The sequence below is a fragment of the Vulpes lagopus genome, chromosome 22 (assembly GCF_018345385.1).
Source record: "Vulpes lagopus strain Blue_001 chromosome 22, ASM1834538v1, whole genome shotgun sequence".
Lineage (NCBI taxonomy): Eukaryota > Metazoa > Chordata > Mammalia > Carnivora > Canidae > Vulpes > Vulpes lagopus.
Window position 1 is genome coordinate 371,047 of NC_054845.1, and position 21,196 is coordinate 392,242.

General features: G+C 37.4%; 1 protein-coding gene across 1 annotated transcript in view; it reads left to right on the forward strand.

Annotated features, from left to right (window-relative positions):
- ANKAR (ankyrin and armadillo repeat containing) overlaps positions 1 to 19,415 on the forward strand; it is a 49,083-nt gene extending 29,668 nt beyond the window's left edge. Inside the window, exons 12-22 of the mRNA XM_041737360.1 lie at positions 1,350 to 1,591; positions 1,967 to 2,120; positions 2,203 to 2,364; positions 4,715 to 4,821; positions 6,537 to 6,659; positions 10,342 to 10,500; positions 11,157 to 11,274; positions 13,623 to 13,732; positions 15,138 to 15,334; positions 17,318 to 17,364; positions 18,655 to 19,415. Coding sequence (XP_041593294.1) covers positions 1,350 to 1,591; positions 1,967 to 2,120; positions 2,203 to 2,364; positions 4,715 to 4,821; positions 6,537 to 6,659; positions 10,342 to 10,500; positions 11,157 to 11,274; positions 13,623 to 13,732; positions 15,138 to 15,334; positions 17,318 to 17,364; positions 18,655 to 18,902 — 1,667 coding nt within the window. The 3' untranslated portion in view covers positions 18,903 to 19,415. The remainder of the gene's footprint in view (positions 1 to 1,349; positions 1,592 to 1,966; positions 2,121 to 2,202; positions 2,365 to 4,714; positions 4,822 to 6,536; positions 6,660 to 10,341; positions 10,501 to 11,156; positions 11,275 to 13,622; positions 13,733 to 15,137; positions 15,335 to 17,317; positions 17,365 to 18,654) is intronic.
- The last annotated feature ends 1,781 nt before the right edge of the window (positions 19,416 to 21,196 follow it).

Consider the following 21,196-nt stretch of genomic DNA (forward strand, 5'->3'; position numbering starts at 1 on the left):
ATTTCACACTCTAGCACTCATGTTTGTGCCTGTGTTCATATTCTAATTCCCAGATTTCATCTCTTTTATTGCACACAATTGTCCTGCTCTGTGTTGTTAACAAAGGTCTGTATGACACCACCATGGAAACTGAAATATGTAACAGAAAGTATACAAAATGCTTTTCAAATGCAAACTATCTGAGGAAAGCTTACAGAGCACTTCATCCTTCTTAGAATGATTATTCACACATTTCAGTGCAGATGTGTTTTCTCCACACTCCCTGGGATCTTCGGTCATATTTAGTATACGCAATCACTACCTTCTAAAATCTGAAAACGTTGGAATTCTGTTCACAAGAGTTTTAGATAGGGGGCACCTGGGCAGCTCAGTAGCGAGCATCTGCCTTCGGCTCAGGTCGTGACCCCGGGGTCCCGGGATCCGAGTCCCACATCAGGCTCCCCACAGGGAGCCTGCTTCTCCTTCTGCCTGTGTCTCTGCCTCTCTTTCTGTGTCTCTCATGGATAAATAAATAAAATCTTAAAAAAAAAAAGAAAATGCTAAAAAAATAATGGAAGTATACAAATTGTTGCTAAATCCTGAGGGAGTTCTCTAACTTATTCTTACAAATTTTCTGTAAGTTTTAAAGAGAACAAATACAACTGGTTAATAAGATGTATGAAACTATTTATTCAGCAGTAATAAAAATATGAAATAAAATGAGATGATATTTTGCTTATCAAATTAGCTAAATTTATGTATTTATTCTTAATATCAATTCTTAAAAAGATACAGCAACATTGAAACTCATACTCTGATGGAAGGGTAAGATGCATTATCATTTTTGAAAAGTAATTTGCTGTGATGCATTAAATTATTCCAGTAATTCCTGGGACTCTATATTAAGGGCAAAAACAGGAAGGAAAAATAGCTTATGTGCCAGGATTTCTCCTAAACATTGTTTAAAACAGTGAAAAGTTGGAAATGATGTGTATTTTTTTTAAATGAGTGGATAAGGAAATGTAATACACTCATTAATGGAATATTTAGGAGACACTGATGTTCATAAAAATGGGAAAATGTTTTACTGGTAAATTAAAATTCAAGATAGTGTACATATAGTGCAACTATATTAAATATGTTTACAACATTACTTAAATATATCTTTTTCTTTAAAAAGTGAATGAGATTAAATGAAGTATTTATGTTTGGGTGGTGAGAATCTGGACAGTTTTATTTCTGTTTTTCTTTACTTTCTAAATTTTTTATACCGTCTGTAAGTTTGACTTTATAATATGGGAATCTAATGACAAGTTGCAATTTTATATTTTTAAAAGATTTATTTAACTGTTTCTTGAATTCATTTGAAGATGTGTTGAAAGCTGTATCTTCTGCTACAATTGCTGAGGTTGCACGTGACAATAGGAGTGTTCAGGATGCTATGGCAGCGGAAGGAGCCATCCCTCCACTGGTGGCTCTTTTTAAAGGGAAACAACTTAGTGTCCAAGTGAAGGGTGCAATGGCTGTGGAATCACTGGCAAGTTACAACCCATCTATACAGAGGGCATTTCTGGAGGAATCATTAAGTAAATATCTTTTAAAACTTCTCAAGGTAGGAATTTTATGATGACATTTTTCTTAGACAAAGTATTCAATATTGAACTTAGGTAAAGTGAAAAGGTAACTAAAACCAATTTTAGAATAAAACTTTAAAAAAAGATTTTATTTATGTATTTATTTAAGAAAGAGAGCTCGTGCATGTGGAGGGAGGGAGAGAGAGGGGAAAAGAATCTTGAGCAGATTCCATGCTGAGTGTGGAGCTCAACATGGGCTCAATCTCACAACCCAGAGATCATGATCTGAGCCAAAACCAAGAGTCGGACGCTTAAACAACTGGGCCACCCAGGGCCCCCTAGAATAAACTTTTTATAAAATATTCCTACCGTGTTCAGTCAATGCTTATTGAAAGAATGAATTTTTTTTATAGGCATTTCAAATAGATGTTAAGGAACAAGGAGCTGTAGCCCTTTGGGCCTTGGCAGGACAAACCCTGAAACAACAAAAGTATATGGCGGAACAGATTGGATACAACTTCATAATAAGCATGCTTTTGTCACCATCTGCTAAAATGCAGTATGTTGGTAAGTCATGTTCTATGCGTCGATTTGCAGTGTAGAGCAGCACATTGAAGCATCAGACCTACTTCTTGTTTTTCTTTACCAGGAGGTGAAGCAGTCATAGCCCTAAGTAAGGATAGCAGGATGCATCAAAATCAAATATGTGAAGGGAACGGAATTGCACCATTGATTCGCTTACTGAGGATTAGTAAAATAGCCGAAGGCACACTTCTGAGTGTCATCAGAGCAGTGGGGTCCATCTGTATTGGTTTGTAAATTTTTTTCGATTCTTAAAATATCGGTAAGATACTTCCCTTCCTCTCTGTCTCCATTGATAAAGCCGTAAATCATATTTAATCTATAAGAGACTTAACCTTTTTTTTTATTTCTCTAAGACCTTAATGAGTAAAAGTGGTGTAATTATGAATTTTTAAAAATCAGTTTTGCCCTTCATCTCTGGTTAAAAAGAATAATGAGGACAGTGAGCCTTGGTTATTTTGAGTTAAAGGAATCTTATTTTTTTAAGTTTAAGAGAGAAATATTTCTTCTTTCGAATCTCAAGAACTATATGTTTTATATAGAGTTTCTAATGCTGGGGCACATTTTTCAATTCCAGTCTTTTTCCATAACGATTCTTTCTTTTTATAAAGTAGCCAGTAGGTCTAGTTGTTCCTTTGTATTTCCATATAATTTAAAAAATTAATCTGTCAATTTCTGAAAAAAACTTCTATTATTTATATTGGAATTACATGAAATCTATAAATAAATTTGTGAAGAACAGACATCTCAATAATAGTAAATCTTCTGATCCATAAACACAGTATATCTCTCGACTTGTTTAGGTCTTCTTCAATATCTCTCAGCAATGACTCCTAGTTTCCAGTACACAATTCTTGTATATATTTCATCTTAGGTATTTTGTATTTTAAAACTGTGCATAATAAGTTTTGACTGAATGCTGGACATTGTGAGTTATAAACTCATCAGCACTGGATTTTATTGTTTTCCTTTAAAGGGAGGTATGCTCTGTTGTGGCATGCAGTTATCCTACTTGGGATCAGTTAAATCCTTTTGCAGCTAGTTTTCAAGCTTTATTAGGACAAGTCTAGAGCAGGGTTTTCTCTGAAACTAACTTACCTCCACTATTAAGATGATATCCTTCCGAGGACTTGATTCTTTGTATAGCGCCTTGAATTATGAGGTATCTGAACTCTGGTTACAGAACACAAGCCATTCCTAGCCCTGTGCGAGCTCTGAGAATTGTTCAGCCTACTGCTTGTGGTGGTTCTTTTCCAAACTTAATGGAGTTTCATCCTATTATTAACACATGAAGATTCAGTCAAAGATTTGAGGGTATTCTTATTGCAGTACCATCATCATTTTCCTAATCATTATCATTAAAATATTCATTTGGGGGGACCCATCTCCAGCACCTTAACCCTTGGAAATCTCCCTGCTTATTCCTTTTCCACCTGCTCTGAAGTTAGCAATCTCTTTTCTTTGCTTCAACGTATTTTTCTATACCCCTGTTAAAGCACTTATTGCTTGTGCTGAAATCATGTATTTGAGTAGTTGTTTCCCCTATAGAATATAGACTCCTTGAGGACAGAGACTCTAATTCCTCTTTTCCACTTTTTTTTTCTTTTAAAGTAGGCTCCACACCTAGTTGGGAGCCCAATGCAGGGCTTGAACTCACGACCCTGAGATCAACACCTGAGCTGAGATCAAGAGTCAGACACTTGACTGAGCCTCCCAGGCACCCTCTAATTCCTCTTTTTACCTCTACTTCTTACTTCAGTTCCTGATGAATTAGGCATTCAAAACCTGTCAGCTGAATCAAAAATATTCATGTGATCAATGTCTGTGCACACCCCTGGGTGGCCAGTGGAGGGGCGGGGGGGAGTAGGATAGGCGACAAGGAAACAAACAGGTTCTTTGCTACTTCTATTTCCTCCAGTTCCTTCAAACTTCCCCAGATGATAATAAGTGCCTTCTCTTTATTGTTCAGAAGAGAGGTCCGAACTTGTATTTATATTTAAGTATATAAACCTGCTGTGTACGTGTTGTGACTTTTGTTGGCAAAATAAGAGAATTAGAATTATTTGTACATCTACTAGACAAAGATGACAAGTTTTTATACTGAGATTAGGCCTACAATTTAAAGCTATTCTGTTATAAAGGGAGATAGTAAGATTATCTTTTTAGTATGTGTATTTAAGGAATCTACAAATTTTAACCAGGTGATTTACTCTATTTTTTTTAAAAAAATTATGTAATACAATAGTAACTATAAGCATAAGTATCTTGCAAATAATAAATTTTTAATAAATGATAGCTATTATATCACTGTTCTTTGATAGACTAACATTTCTTACTTCTTGGTTTTGTGACTATTAGAAAACCATCCACACTCCTAATAGTAATTTTTCAATGTTTATTCATTTTGCCTTTAAAAAATTAGTTCAGGTAAAATAGTGTTGATATAGCATTTCCATTTGTAATTTATTAACCGTATTATGCTAGAACACTTAACCAACCCAACATATCAAGCTGTGTTTGACTTTACCATTTCTAAGATGGAAAGAAATATTATCTTACTGATGTGTATATTCTTATAGGTGTTGCCCATACAAGTAATCCTATCAGTCAACAATTCGTTGTACAAGAAAATGCCTTCCCAGTACTTCTTCAACTACTGAGAAATCACCCTTCACCTAACATCAGGGTAGATAAAAGTCTTTAAGGGTTTTCTTTTTTCTGATATAGTAAAAATGAACAGAAATGTGACTTTCTGAGAATAATTTGTATCTTTATGTGAATTCACAAGTATAATAAAAAATTTAACATTTATTTATTTATTTTAAATATTTATTTATTTATTCATGATAGAGAGAGAGAGAGAGAGAGGCAGAGACACAGGCAGAGGGAGAAGCAGGCTCCGTGCCAGGAGCCTGACGCAGGACTGGATCCTGGGACTCCAGGATCGCGCCCTGGGCCAAAGGCAGGCGCCAAACTGCTGAGCCACCCAGGGATCCCCAAAAATTTAACATTTTAAACAGTATCCTAGAAGTTTTAAATTAAAAAGTTGCTATAAAAATGGTAAAGATAAAGTAAATTTTATTAAAATATTAAATTTTCAAATAATTAAGCCTTATGGTTTACTTGTCTAATAAATTTTATTCCTCAGATATTTGATTATTCACAGAATTTCTTCCCTACTTCCTCAGATATTGGTTGCTAAATCTGGGTGGGGATAATGAGGATGTGTGATTTATGTAGCAAAATTTCTCAAGTATAAGTGATTCCTATCAGTATTGCACTATCAGAACAGCTTTACCTTCTCCCAAGCAGCCTACGTTGGCCAGCAACAATAGTTTTCTCAATATGAATATTTTATGAGTTGTTTGAGTCATTCACTATTCTATTTACTTTTAGTAAACTGCCTTTAATAAAATGACATTCACATCTATTCAAATCCTCTACCAAAGCTTTGGAAGTTTAGGACATCTAGAGTTAGCCAGGCAGGAAATTATAACAAAATATACATTTTCTCTTCAAAATTTGCTATGAGTTTTGTTGGAAATGAGAAAACAGAAATATGTAAGTAAATACATCATTATTTCTTTTAAGGAATGTGTTATCAGAAAAGATGTCATGTAGCTTTTCTGGCTATGAAAGAGATTATTCTATCATAGGAGTTGATTAGGGAAACAAAAAGAAGGACGATAATGCTAGCAATTTTTTGGCTTGAATTGTATGTAAAAACTGACTTTCAAAGTACAAATAAATTTCATAAGACTATGGAAAATGCCATTTAAAAATATTTTTATTTTAAAACATGCAATTTCATGGCAAAACGCTTTACTTCAATTGCGTCCACCCATATTTCAGTATATATTTTCTTTTTTTTTTTAAGATTTTATTTATTTATTCATGAGAGACACAGAGAGAGAGGCAGAGAGACACAGGCAGAGGGAGAAGCAGGCTCCATGCACCGGGAGCCCGACGTGGCATTCGATCCCGGGTCTCCAGGATCGCGCCCTGGGCCAAAGGCAGGCGCCAAACCGCTGCGCCACCCAGGGATCACCCCGCCTTTTTTTTTTTTTTTTTTTTAGATGTGGAAGGGATACAACTATGCACTTAAGAGCATACCTTCTCACATTTCCAGCTGGCTCTGGTTGCTTCCCCCCAGGCCTTCCAATGGAGCTGCGTGGTTGTGCTGGCACATGGAGGAAGGATATTTTCCCAGCTTTTAAAAATTATAAGGGACATTTCTCCAGACATTATAAATGCCACTCTCTAAATATTAGAGAATTATAATCAGTGAACTATATAGTATCTTTGGATTAGTATATCCTATTTAAATGTTTATATAATGAAATATGTCATTTGATAAACCATGAATGAAAAGAAAATTAATTTCTGAAATCAATTAATTAGGTTGAAGTGGCATTTTCCTTGGCATGCATTGTCCTAAGGAATGATCTGTTACAGAATGAATTACAAGAAAACGAAGGATTTAAATATGCCGATGTCCTCTATCTTCTTCACTCACAAGATAAGGTAATATCTTCATAAAATGTTAGAGCTCATGTAGGAAGGTTCTTAGACCACATAATCAAATTACAAGTCTTTTTAACAGCAATGTTTAAATATATCACATAAGATGTAAAATCTTTTTGGTAGGTCATTAGTTTGTAATGATGAAATACTACTGTTCCATATTTTCCATAGTTGTCATATTTCTTGAAAATGTTGCAATTTGAATGCTTGAAGAACCAATAAGTCTCTTTTGTCTTGGAGGTGTTGAAACTTTTTCCTAATTTTATGAGTTTTCCAGTCTCAGTCATCCACTTCTTACCCAGTATTCTAGAGTGGTGCTTCTCAAACTATTTATGGTTAAGGAAAGCTTTTTCCCCAGCAATCTGTTATACGGAAGATAATTAAAAACAAACAAAAACTTTAACTTTTGAAATAATTTTAGATTTTCCAAAATTTGCAAAAATAGTATGGAGTGTTTCTTTTTTATTTATTTATTTATATTTTTTTAAATTGGAGTTCAATTTGCCAATATATAGCACAACACCCAGTGCTCCCCTCAGTTCCCGTCACCCAGTCACCCGTATGGAGTGTTTCTAGCATATCCTTTATCCACCGTTCCTGGATATCAGCAGGGAAATTAACATTGATACCATAACTATTAACTCATCTCCAGATTTTATCTAAACTTCACCAATTTCTTACCAATGTCCTTTTCCTCTTTCAGAATCCGATGCAAGACCTCCTATTACAGCTAGTTGTCATGTCCCTTTAGTCTCCTTCAATCTCTGAAACACCATCCTTTGTCTTTCATGACTTTATGTCTTCCATGATTTTGACATTTTTGATGAGTCCATGCCAGTTACTTTGTAGAATGTCCCTCAATTTAAATTATCTCATGTTTTCTCATGATTAAATTGAGTTGGTGTGTTTTGGCAAGAACACCACAGAAATGCTGTGGTCTTCTCCACTCACCTGCCCAGTGCATCATTTCAGGAGGTACAGGTACATGCTGCTGTTACATCTTGTAACTGGCAGTGCTAACCTTGGGTTCTTGGTTAAAGTAGTGCCTGCCATATTTCTCCACTGCAAAGTCACTGTATTTCCCTTTCTCAGTTAACAAGTTTCTCAAGGTGAGACACTTTGAGACTATGCAAATACCCTGTTTGCATGTACTTTTGCTCACCAATTTTAGTATCCGTATACGCAACAATGATTATGTGGTATTGGCCTAATGGCAATGTTAAAAAGTTGTCTTTTTTTTTTAAATCAAGTTTTTATTTAAATTCCAGTTAGTTCATACAATGTAGTATTAGTTTCAGGTGTACAATTTAATGATTCAACACTTTCACACAACACCATAGCTCATCACAAGTGCCTTCCTCAATCCCCACACCCACCGAATCCTCCCCCTACGCACTGCCCTCTGGTAACCATCAGTTTGTTCTCTATATTTAAGAGTTTGTCTTTTGGTTTTCTTCTTGCCCCACCCCTGTTTGTTTGTTTCTTAAATTCCACATATGAATGAAATCATATGGTGTCTATCTTTCTCTGACGTATTTCACTTGGCATAAAACACTCTGGCTCTGTCCACGTCATTGCAAATGGCAAGATTTCATTCTTTTTATGGCTGAGTAATATGCCATTGTGAATATAGACCATATCTTCTTTATCCACTCATTAGGTGATGGACATTTGGGCTCTTTCCATAATTTTGTTACTGTTAATAAGGCTGCTACAGACATCTTCTTCTTTGTATATTTATTAGTTGGTATTTAACTATAAGAAGAGCTGTTACTTTTGAATGCTAACTCCCAGTTTCTGCAATCCTCTTGTCAACCATTTTGTGGACTATCACTGGTCCATGGGCCACACTTTGAATAGTACTAACCCCAGAGAAATTTGATACCTTTTGTTGTCTGCAGTGCATTTAGCCATCAGGGAAGAAAATTGCCAACTATCTCTGTCAGTTCTGTTCTGGGGGACTTAGGAGGAAGAAAGGAGGACCATAAGGAGAGAAATGAACTCACTGTATTATTTTCTTAAATATAGAATTCTACTCTACTATAGTATATGAAAAGATGGAGATGTGCTGCTGTAATAATACGGGGAGTAGAGGGCAAAGAGCCTGAATTTGTGTCTGACTAACTCTCTAAGCCCCCTTTCTTCTCTGTTCATTCATTCATTTTAGTCTCATTACCCTATTCCTCAGGGACACCCTTCTCCTTTTTCTTCTACTCTTAATCATGCTCCTTTTCTTCCCAGCCTGTTCCCACCTGCTTCACCTACTGGACCCTATTTCTTTGCATATTCCTAATACTTTACTTCTTACTTTATGGCCAGGTGACTACTTTGTGTGTACATAATTTTTATTATGGAACATTTCAAACATATATAGAATAAAAGAGTAGCACAATGAACTTAAATATTCCTATGACCCAGCTTCAGCACTGGGTCAACTCACGGTCGGTCTTATTTCATCTATATACCCACTCATTCTTCCTAAATTATTTTTTTAAGATTTACTTATTTATTAGAGTGAGAGACAGGGGTCGGGGGAGCAAGAGACAGAGAGAGAATGGGAGCAAGTGTGCACATGCACAAAGAGGGGAAGGAGGCAGAGGGAGAGAATCCTTAAGCAGACTCCCTGTTGAGCACAGAGTCCCTGCAGGGCTCTCATAACACTGAGATCATGACCTGAGCCAAAATCAAGAGTCAGACGCCCAACCGACTGAGCCACCCAGGAGCCCCTCGTCGTATGTTACTTTTGAAGCAAATCTCAGGCATCATATAATTTTATTGGTAAATATTTTAGTATGTACATGTAGAGCTTTTATATAATGATTAACAGTGCAGAAGAAAACTCATTAAATTAATGGTTCTTTCTGTACGATACTGTTCAAACAAAATATTAAAAATAAGATTTAGTGACAAAATTCTTTTCGGTATTTCTGGAAGATCTACCATATTTGTTCATCTTTGGCAAATGAACTGATTCTAAGGAAGAATGGGCTTTTGCTCTGTTTACCAAGTCCAAGAATATTAAAACGTGATTTTTAAATCATCTTTCTTTTTATTTCCCCTTAGGATATAGTACGGATTTTTACAAGTGAACTTATTTTAAGAGATGATAGAGATCATCCCACAAGGCCTAAAATGTAATATATAGCATGCTATACAAGGGAAGTTCTGATTTATCAAATCTACTTTGAAATGTTGATTGAAAATAAAAATACGGGGATCCCTGGGTGGCTCAGCAGTTGAGTGCCTGCCTTCAGTCCAGGGCCTGATCCTGGAGTCCCGGGATCAAGTCCCACGTCGGGCTCCCTGCATGGAGCCTGCTTCTCCCTCTGCCTGTGTCTCTGCCTCTCTCTCTGTGTCTCATGAATAAATAAAGAAATGCATCTTTAAAAAAAAGAAAAATCGATTAAAACAAAAATATCGAGGGTTAATGAAATTATGGTATTTCTTGTTACTATTTATTTATTTTCATACTCATTAGCCTACCACAGCCCACTTCTCTATTTTATATGTTCAATAACATTCTGGGTTAGCTTTATTACCTGTTTTCCCCAATAGTGTCATATTTTACTCCCAGAGCGAAGAATGAAATATATTTAGATGGGCAACAATTTGAAATCTATTACTTTGAGTAACATAAAAAATGAACTAAGTTAAAGATAATGCATGTTTCTCCTATTTCTAGGATATTTGTTTAAGGGCAGGCTATGCATTAACCCTTTTTGCCTTCAATAATCGCCTTCAACAATACCTGATATTGGAAAGTGGAGTAATGACCATATCAATTTTTGAACCTTTTCTTGAATCAACAATTGAAACAGAGAAGGCAATGGCAGCATTTCAGGTATAAAATTGGAAGTTAAAACCTCAAATCAATAAATACGTCATTTTAGTCAAAATGGAAAAAATCAGAAAAAAATTGATCTGGAAAAGCATTTACCAATTTATAAAATTCACAGTGTTTTTCGCACCAGCCCTTTGTACTTCATAAAAATGCCATTATTTATGAGGGTATCTTCACTTATATACAATTTTAGAAGTTACATGGCACTTTTTGCCTCTGTACTTTGTCTAATGCTCCTAACAAACCTGAGAGGTTGATGAGCAGATAGTATCACTGTCGTCATCCCCATATTATGGGCAGAGAAACGGTAGATAGAACCCAAGACAAGTTTTCTAACTGCAGATCACACTGATTCTTCAAGCTATGACAACTGGATGTATCTGGGCGCTTCTTTTTCTATCCTATGACCTTTCGGAGAAGTATGTTCTGTGAGCCCATACTTCAAGGATGCAATACAGTGGCCTGCCATGTTCACCACAGTGATCAGAGTGTGACGACTACTCTAATTCAAACCCTTTCCACTTGCTTTCCTTCTAATAGATCATATTAAATTACTCCCCTTGGCTTCCAGAGAAGTACCAAAAAAACATAAAAGCGTAATTAGAGAAGCAGAATGGAAAATGTTCGATGATTCTATGCTTCTTTTTTGTTTTCAGATTATCATCTTAGCTAAAGTCATTATAGATGTGGACCATATTACGTTGTCTGCGAGAGGTGTTACTATTTTAGTTGCTAGTCTGTATTCAATTCATTCCACTACTATTGTCCTGACAGGTAAGAAATAACTAGAAGATAGCTACATAAAACGACATCTGCATAAAGCTATTTTCAAAAAAACTTGTAATCTGAACAATAATAATAAACCTGGTAATATGTCACATGGTTTGAAGAAAGAATTGGTGTAAGTCTACATGGAACAATGGGAATCTATTCTGCACTGCAAATAGAAGCAGGGTAACGCTGAACATGGACTTTTTGATTTCCTAGTTACTTTTTCAACCCCCTAATTATTTTCTTAAGAATATAAAATGAGAATTCAACTATGAGCTACTAACAACAAAATTTACACACTGATTTATAATAGTAATGGCAGACTTATACTGCTATATACCTCTGTCTGGTTTTCTTTTGATCAACTTCACATTTTGCTTAACATTGAAGAGTTCCTTATGTTGCTAGGCAATAAAGCAAAGCAAAACAGTCCAGTAGAGTTCTTGGCACATTGAATGCTACTTGTGTAACTCTATCTACTCCAGAGCTAATTTTCCAGATGAATAATAAATTAATTGACTTGATATATCGCTCTAACACAACATGAAACAGTATCAGAATGACAACCATATGGAATGACTACTACCAAAAAAGTAAATAAGGTCTTTATTTTTTAACTGAAATGAGTAACTGAAGGAAAGGAAATTATACTTGTTGCCACAGAATATTTTTGCTTGGCATGGAAGGAAAAATTCATGCAAATGAAAACTTTCTGATGGAAACTAGCTAGGAAAGAAATATGTTTAAAGCAAATTATTAAGTATATTTTTATCTAAATAGCATTCTTAATTCAAGTCATAGTAATTCTGTGACTCTGAAAAACAATTGTAGTGGGTTTAAATTTTACTCCACAAACTCTTGTGTGCAAAAATACTATCTTTTTAAAAAATTTTTTTAAAAAGATTTATTTATTTATTTATGAGAGAGAGAGAGAGAGAGAGAGAGGCAGAGACACAGGAGGAGGGAGAAGCCTGTAGGGAGCCCGACGTGGGACTCGATCCCGAGACTCCAGGATCGCACCCTGGGCCAAAGGCAGGTGCTAAATCACTGAGTCACCCAGGGATCCCTGCAAAAATACTATTTTATACTAGCTTTCAAATATTAATTTTCTCAGGTTGGTAGGAACTGAATCTCAGAAATGACTGGGCTTTCTCTGCACTCCACCACCATAGTCTGATGCATCTCGAGTCACGTACATGTCGGGTATCTTAAGCAAAGCACAATATTCGGGCCTCAGATATAATGTAAAATAAGTGGTGTGCTCAAGGTCTAAGTCGACTAGGTTCCCAAAAAGAGGCTCCAAAGGCACAGAAGTTTTGCAAGGACTAGGATTTCTGTTGCCAAGTGTCAAGTGCACCACATAACCAGTCTCCCCACATGGCTCCTGTTCCTACTATCTCCTTCTCAATCCCAGATTCTCTGCTTGCCTCCATTTGTTTCCCATTTCCTACTCATCTTTAAAGACACCTTTCTCCCTTTCACCTAAAATAATGCCCTCTATAAACATAGGCTTTAGAAAATATATGCCTGAAAAAAGGATTATTTTTAGATACTTTTTACGTTAAGACATGCAACCCATCCTTCCCCATCCTGAAACAATAAATACAAAGGCCTTGGTATGTAAAGAAGGCCAGAAAAAAATATGCAAAAAATACAGGAACAAAACCCTGATAAATATCTTAGTGAATTATCCATCCACATTTATATGAGTGGATACACTTATATTTTAAAAATATGATGCACTTATTCCAACACAGCAACAATATTGTGAAAGAATATCACATGAAAGCTCTAAAAATAAAACACATATCCAAATGAAATAGTTTTAAGTTGGTAGTTGCACTTTTAATTACTGAATTACTTTATTATTTTCAATCCCCAAACATGTCTTTTTATGGCAAAAATTTCAATGATTTTAAATTTAAGTAATACATTGCTTGGGCGTAAAATAACATTAAGATCTTAACACAAAGCAATCTGAACTACAAAAAGGACATACTAATTTTTTTTACAGTAGTACAATCATTATGTTCATAGTTATTTAAAAAAAATCCACTAAACCTCAAAACAAAATATATTCTGAAGCCATGGGGAAGAAAAGCTGATTTTCAAAATTTCCTACTGTTAAATAAAGCTAATTATATTTTACTCTTTATAACAGAAAATCAAATCAAAATTTTGGGGAAAGAATTCTACATTTCATATTATATACATGCTTTTTCTTGGCTCTTCTTCATTAAGAGAGTCTTGTGACTGGACCCTTTTAAATAATATGTGTAAATGAACAAAAGTACACGATGTCAGTTTGAACCAATCACATAACAAATGTTTTTTTCTTGTTTAATTTATAGGGAATTTAATAGCCAGCCTGGCTCATTCCAGAGCTGGTATTCCAGAAGCATTTACCACATTAGGGACAATCCAACGACTCTGCTATCATTTGTACTCAGGGAAAGAAGAGGTAAAAACAAAAGTATTCTATAATTAAATATCTTAAAAATGTAATTGCCTCCCTTTAAGGGGCTAATTTCTCTACGGGTTAGCTATGTCATATACTAGTTCGTTACTAACTCAAAATTAGATGATGTTTCTAGTACTACATCTGCCATCCGTAATTCTCATTCCCACAAAATGTGCCCATTTAACTTCAATACTTGATTCAATATACAAGTAAGTACATTGATGATATAGAAATTTGTAATTAGAATATTAATAAGTCATTTCTATGATTATTCGGAATGCATGAAAGTGGAACCCACTGGACAGCTTTCCTTATGTGGCGTATGGAGGAGGCTAGGCTGCTCCAGGAGTGGTCTGCCTCTGACTGGTGCCCCCCACTCCCTCGGGGGCAAGGCAGTGTTCCTCCAACTGCAGGGCCCACAGGAATCACCTGGAGGCCTGGTTGCACCATGGATTGCTTGGGCTCCACTCGCAGTGTTTCTGACTGAGTACACCTGACATAGACCCTAAAATGTGCATTTCTAACAAGTTCTAGAAGCTGAAGCTACTAGCACAGGGGCCACACACGGAGAACCACTGTTCAAGGATGGAGACAGATGGGCACATTCAGCAGTCACAGGCTAGCGTGGAGACCAGCGGACTGACCCTCCGGTACCCGCCTGGGCCTGGCTTACGTTCATGCGATGGCGTTTCCTAGGCTGCCACTAACAGGTTTCACAGGAGCGGCTCAGGAATACACCCGAGCTCATATGAACAACCTCATTACCTCGGGGTTACAGGCCGCGGGTATTCCCTTCAAAAAAAGGAGACATCTACTTTTTCCGGGGTCCTGTAGCTGATACTCAGGCTGGTTTCCTTATTTTTGGCAGTAGAAAACTGAATTGTTTTCCTGAGCGTCTTATTTTTAACTTATTTTTATCCTATAGTCATTTACCTGGTTTCCTATTACAATCAACTGAGCAGTTCTGAAAAATCCAGCGTCCAGGCTGCACCCCCAAATAATTAAATCAGAGTTCCCAGGGAGGGGAACCCAGGTACCCAGTAACTTCTGTGACCAGCAGGGGGATCCCATGCCCAGTCAAGCCTGAGGCCCACTGTCCTAGGTCAGGCTCAGTGCTTCTCCCTGACTGCACGTGGGAACCACCTGCAACACTTAAAAACAACACGAATGCCCCGCTTCTACCCCCAAGGAAGTCTGATTCAGTTGGTGAGCTTTTTTTTTTTTTTTTTCGTTTTCTTCCTCTTTTCTCTTTTAACTGCTGGGGATTCCAAAATGCAACTGGGACTGGGAACAACTGTGGAAATGAGGGGCAGCTGACAGCTGGGCCACACTCCGGGCGGGGCCTTTGGGAGAAGGCCTCTTGGAGGTTCAGAACACAGCTCAGCAGGAGGGTCTCTTCCTGTAGGTCCGTGCAGCCTGCTCCTGCGCCCTGGGCTACTTAACTTACAACGCAGACGCTTTCCGCCTCCTCCTCAAGGAATGCCGCAGGAGGCCCAGTCAGTTCCTCCGCCTAACAAGGAACATCAGCAGGGACGCGAGCGTTAACCCGGCCTTCCTAAGGGAGTTTCAGTGGCAGCAGCAAGTGGGACTTCCCTCCTTAAGGTACTGGGTCTCCAGCTGAGGCTGCGGGAGGGGAATCGCCACAGGGGACTTGTGAGGGAGGGAGTTGAGGGAGGATGGAAGGAGGGAGGGGAGCTATTCCTGGGAGGAGTGAACGCAGGCCTCGCCCACGAGAGGGAGAATCCATCCTGAGTGTCCACTGCCAGAGCCAGTGTGAGTTCTGACCGGCAACGGCACCGCGTGTGCAGCAGGCGTACAACCAGGGCTTGCGGATCCTGTTTGGCCAAGGTGATTCACCTTTCAAAACAGCTGTCTGGGATTCTGCTTGCCACCAGGTCTGCCCCAGGAGCCCATTTCTGGGACATACTTGAGAGGCCCAAGCCAACCAGGAAAACCACCATGACCTTGGCATCAAGAAAACTCGGGGGGTTCTGAAGACCTCTAAACTTGATTCAAAGCTAGGCCAGACTCCCGGGGTAGAAACAGGGCCAAATCAGACCTGCGGCCAGAGTTAAGGCAGAACCTGACAGGCACTTACTTCCTCATCCAGGATCTGGCGTCAGTGTTGGGGTCTCATCAGAGCCAAAGGTTCTGAATGGAGAGGAGACTCTCTAGGATGGGCGTTATGTTCTGTCTTTAGTCGATACAGCTGAACTACAAGTCTTCTCTGTAACTGCCACGATTTGTGTAGGAAACAGAACTAGTGGATGATGCAATATTTACACTCCAATAATAGAACAGGACCCAATACTGCATCATGGTTCTGTAAATCAATTTTCAATATAGAGAAAAAGGAGTCCACCTTCATTTTAATTCTTGGAAAAACTGAGAACCCAAAACGATCTGATTTTATGTAAAAGACAGGGAAATCTAAATTAAATTCCTGTAACTGGCAGTGTTAAAGATACTAGTTCAAAAAATTAATTTATGGGACGCTTGGGTGGCTCAGTGGTTGAGCACCTGCTTCCAGCCCAGGGTGTGACCCTGGGGTCCTGGGATCCCACGTTGGGCTCCCTGCAGGGAGCCTGCTTCTCCCCCTGCCTGTCTCTCATGAATAAATATTAAAAAAACCCAAAACCCAAAAAAGTAGGATAAATAATGAAAAGTATAATCTTATATAGTTGCTCCCAGACTAGCCCATATGGCAACTTTTCAGGAATTAGAGAAAGATGACCCTTTTTCAGGATACTTTACTGTCATCTGCTGGAAAATAGGTGTAATAACTATACAAATCCACAGCAACTGAAGGTGAATGGCACCCCTTGGAATTGTGAACACTCAACTTTTGGGATTGGAAAGAGTGACCAGTTATCAGTGAACTTCTAAGCATGGTTAACAGGGGTGGTGAACTGGTAACTAATAATTACTCTTATAACCAATAGAGTCATGAACTCTTCTTAGAGTATTTACATGGACTATTCCCTTTATTTTCCATGACCATTCAGTGAAGGAGTTTGATTAAGTGAAACTATGGGAAATGTGCTAAAGATGATTAAGTTTGGAAACTCTGGGATGGGTAACAATACCCTTCCACGAAATATTCCTTGATACCACTACTGGCAAGTACAGTGATTGTGGCTGGAAACATGAAAGCATTTTTTGGGTGTAAATACCACTTCTCTATTCCCATCCTCCAACCAGCCCCAAGAGCAGATTAGAAAAGTCTCTGGATATGCAAATTTTGGACTATGGAGAGAGACATAATTTTACTGGTGTTAACTGACCCTGTATGAAAGCCCTCAACCTAAATGCTAACTTTCACGTTACCCTGTGGCCATGAAATTAGCACATGGACAGTTTGAAGCCTAAGATTCATTAAAGTGGGAAACAGCAAATGTTCCTCATCAAATTAACCAGCTACACATTTGTGATACCATCTTTAATGTATTAACTTTAAGCCAGACTTAAATTTTATTTTATACACATTAGTTACGTACACTCTGTTACTCGTTGGCTTGAAACACTTTATTGGTAAACCACTGCTTTGAAAATAAAGTCTTTGTGATCAACATGTTTTCCTTTTAGTTTAGAGAGAAATGGGGGACCATCCGTAACTCCTGTCTTTAAAAAAGGTAATGGATTTTTCTTTAGTCTCTGAAGTAACTCCTAGCCCTGAAACCTTACAGTTCTGTGTTCCACTTCTAAAAATCAGAATGTAGAGGTTATCCCCTAAAAAGTTTACCCATAAATTCTGCTTCTGTCATTTTGTGTATTTAAAATATCTTCCCATTTACAAAACCATGGTAATCATTTCTTTGAAGGCCTTCTCTACTAGATCACTTGGCAGAAACCCAGTCCTCACTTGTTCTCATAAGCCATGCATAGAAATAGGTCATTATTGAAACAAGTATGGCTTAAATTACGATCTTGCTATTATTTTGTTTCACGTACAACTTGTCTTTAAATTCTTAGGGTAAAGAAGCACACTTTTCCCCAGTGATACGCTAGTTTTATATATACTTGGTAGTTGTTGGCTGAGCGATTTAGACTTGCAGGATCGGAGTACAGACCTTACAGAGTTACTCACCGTTTCCTATTAGACAGGTAATAGGGAAAACATTACTTTTTGACTTCATTTATATGCTTAGTGCTTATTCATGTGTGCTTAGTGTAGGGCCAATATCAGTCTTTTTTTTTTTTTTTTTGTATATTATCCGATAGTTAAAAGCCAAGATTTGTTTATAAGTCACAAGTGGAAAGGGAGAGAATAAAAGAGAGAACGTCACTTATTCAGGGAGTGTCTGAGGAAAGGTAGGTTTGTGGGAGGTTAAATATATGAATATCATGAGTAGAAGAATATGTTTTGTTTCTTTTTTTTTTTTGAAGAATATGTTTTACATAGCTTCTTTAGTGTAAGTTATTTACACAAAGGAATAAAGTCAGTCGTTTATTTCTTCACTTAAATATTGTTTTCTTGTTTTGTTTTTTTAACATTGATTTTTACATAGCAATCTGTGTACCATTAATGGTCTGATAATGTCTTCACAGGCTTATGATAACAAAAGAAAAAATAATGACAATATAGCAAGTTTCTGATAAAGTTTCATTTAATATAAAATGTGAGATAGTACTTTTACACTTTCTTTTGAGTGTTAAGATATCCCTTCTTTTACAAAATGACGTTGGCATTTGTTCTTTTATTAGTCCCAATTTGGCATACTAAAAAGTTGGCAACCATATATTGGCCCCCACAAATTTTGCACTCTGACGTCTTAAAAGTCTGGAAGTTATGGATCCATTCTCTTAGTATGTTTTAATGATTTGAAGAAAATAGAATTATATAGAACCAAAAGCAATGAGACTAAATCTAGGACTCTTGGGCTTAAGAAAGAGATATTTAATTGTGACTGTCTAATTTTCAGGGAAAGAGCACCAAAGAAAATTAAAACCTAAAATTCAACCAAGAGATTCTTTGACTTTAATCCCTCCTATAACTAACTTCACGGGACTCTTCAAAACAACAAAAAAGACCACTGTTTCTCACAATATTTTTTCCTTTTCTTCTGCAATTCCATCAGACATCACAGAAGTATCAAGACCAAGAATAGTGTTTTTGAACCAACTTGGGAAACATGTACAAAAAGCTAATTCAGAACCTGCAGAAGGCTAATTAAAGCATTAATATGAAAGTATGAAGGAACTCCTGAGTAATCCTTTTAAATTATTTAATAATTTATGCTTTAGTAATCTCTACAATCAATGTGGGGCTTGAACTCACAACCCCAAGATCAAGAGTCACATGCTCTCTACTGACTCAGCCAGCTGGTACCCCCAAATTTTTTACTTTTGATTTTAATCTAGTTGTAGTAAAAATATATATAACATAGCTGAATATAAGCAGTTTAAATGGAAGTTCTTGATATTGATACTTTAAAAAAATATTTTATTTATTCATGAGAGACACAGAGAGACAGAAACATAGGCAGAGGGAGAAGCAGGCTCCCTGCAGGGAGCCCGATGTGGGACTCAATCCGGGGACCCTGGGGTCTCATCCTGGGCTGAAGGCAGACGCTAAACCACTAAGCCACCCAGGTGCCCCTTGATTTTGATACTTAATAGATTTTCTCTAGCCTGTTTACTGAAGTTTAACTTTAGGTCAGAGTTATAGTTTCAAAAACTAAATACAATTTTCTTGCACTTAAAACTATTAAAATATAGCAACTGATACAAGTGGCATAAGTAGTATATCTTTATCAAGTGTTAGAAACATGTAAAATTGATACGCTGGGCTAAAGAGGCCTGATTCAAAATAGCCCACATGTTAACACTCATTGTAATACCCTGAGATATTTAATGATAAATACTACAAATGCATGAGGCTTTAAAACGCAAAATGTAGAAATGTATACTTTTAGGACTTTAAAAAAAAAAATCTGAAATCACTGCCCACCAAGTATAAAAGTATGGCTAAAACCGTGGCCACCAGTATTGACCATTCTCCATACTTGAAGTATTTTTGGTTTACAACTGGAAAGTATAATGCTCTGTGGCTTAGAATCATGTGATGTCTTTGCCCAAAGAGGACCGTTTCCAGTAAGTACAAGTTTTGATGTACATCTGCTTCTATTTTACAGCAGGTAGATTTTTTTTTTTTTAAGATTTAGGGGATCCCTGGGTGGCTCAGTGGTTCAGCGCCTGCCTTTGGCCCAGGCTGTGATCCTGGAGTCCCGGAATTGAGTCCCACATTGGGTTCCCTTCATGGAGCCTGCTTCTCCCTCTAAAATCTAAAAAAGATTTTTTAAAGATTTTATTTATTTATTCATGAGAGACACAGAGAGAGAGATAGAGAGGCAGAGACACAGGCAGAGGGAGAAGCAGGCTCCATGCCAGGAGCCCGACGTGGGACTCGACCCTGGAATCCTGGGATCACGCCCTGAGCCAATGCTGAAGCCACCCAGAAGTCCCAGGCAGGTAGATTTGATACAAAATCAAGCTGCTTCACTGTGTCCTTTAAAGCCCTCATTTTTCTCTGTCCAATTGCTCAAGTGTCTCCTTACAGTCCACCTGGGCTGCACTGAACATATATATTACCTAGCAGTTATTTTCCCTAATGTGCCTTAACACAAACAATAATGATAGTGATGATGGCAGCTACAGGAACTTAGGGCTTTCCATGCAGAGTCTGAAGCCTATGCTTTTAGCCACTGGGCAGGAAGAGACCTCTCTAATCTTAAAATTTAATTCTAATTCTGGTGGATGTGCTAATATAGGAATTATGAGTGGGGGGAATAGCTTATTCTATTTCTATCTAAGGGATACATAATGCAAATGGTAAGAAACTGAGTCATTTATTCAGCACTGTTAAGGATAAGTATTCATATTAATGGAAATATTAAGCCTCTGTAGATGTAAAACAAAACCCTCCAAACAAACAGAGTTTTGACACTGGCCTTCTGGTGGACTAAAGAACATATTTTATGAATATGTTCAGGGTTGAGTATTAGGGATTCTTTGTATTCAATAATATGAGATACTTCCTGCGTTTCTTGGCCTACCAAGGCCATCCTACCACTCCGAAAACTTAAAGTATTTTTCCTGAAGTACAGCTCCTCCAGTAAAGATTATTTTTATTACCCTACATTTTTTCTTTTTAAAAATTATGTATGAGGGGCAGCTCATACAGTGGCACAGCGGTTTAGTGCCACCTGCAGCCCAGGGCATGATCCTGGAGACCCAGGATAGAGTCCTATGTTGGGCTTCCTGCATGGAGCCTGCTTCTCCCTCTGCCTGTGTCTCTGCCTCCCCCTCTCTCTGAATAAATAAATAAATCTTAAAAAAAAACAATTATGTATGAGAAAGGCCTCAGGATAAGAGGATTTCAGCAAATTGCCTGCCTTCTACCTGTACTATTAGCTAAGTCTACGACATACGCTTGCCCACATAGAGGTCAGTATTTCTCCCTTC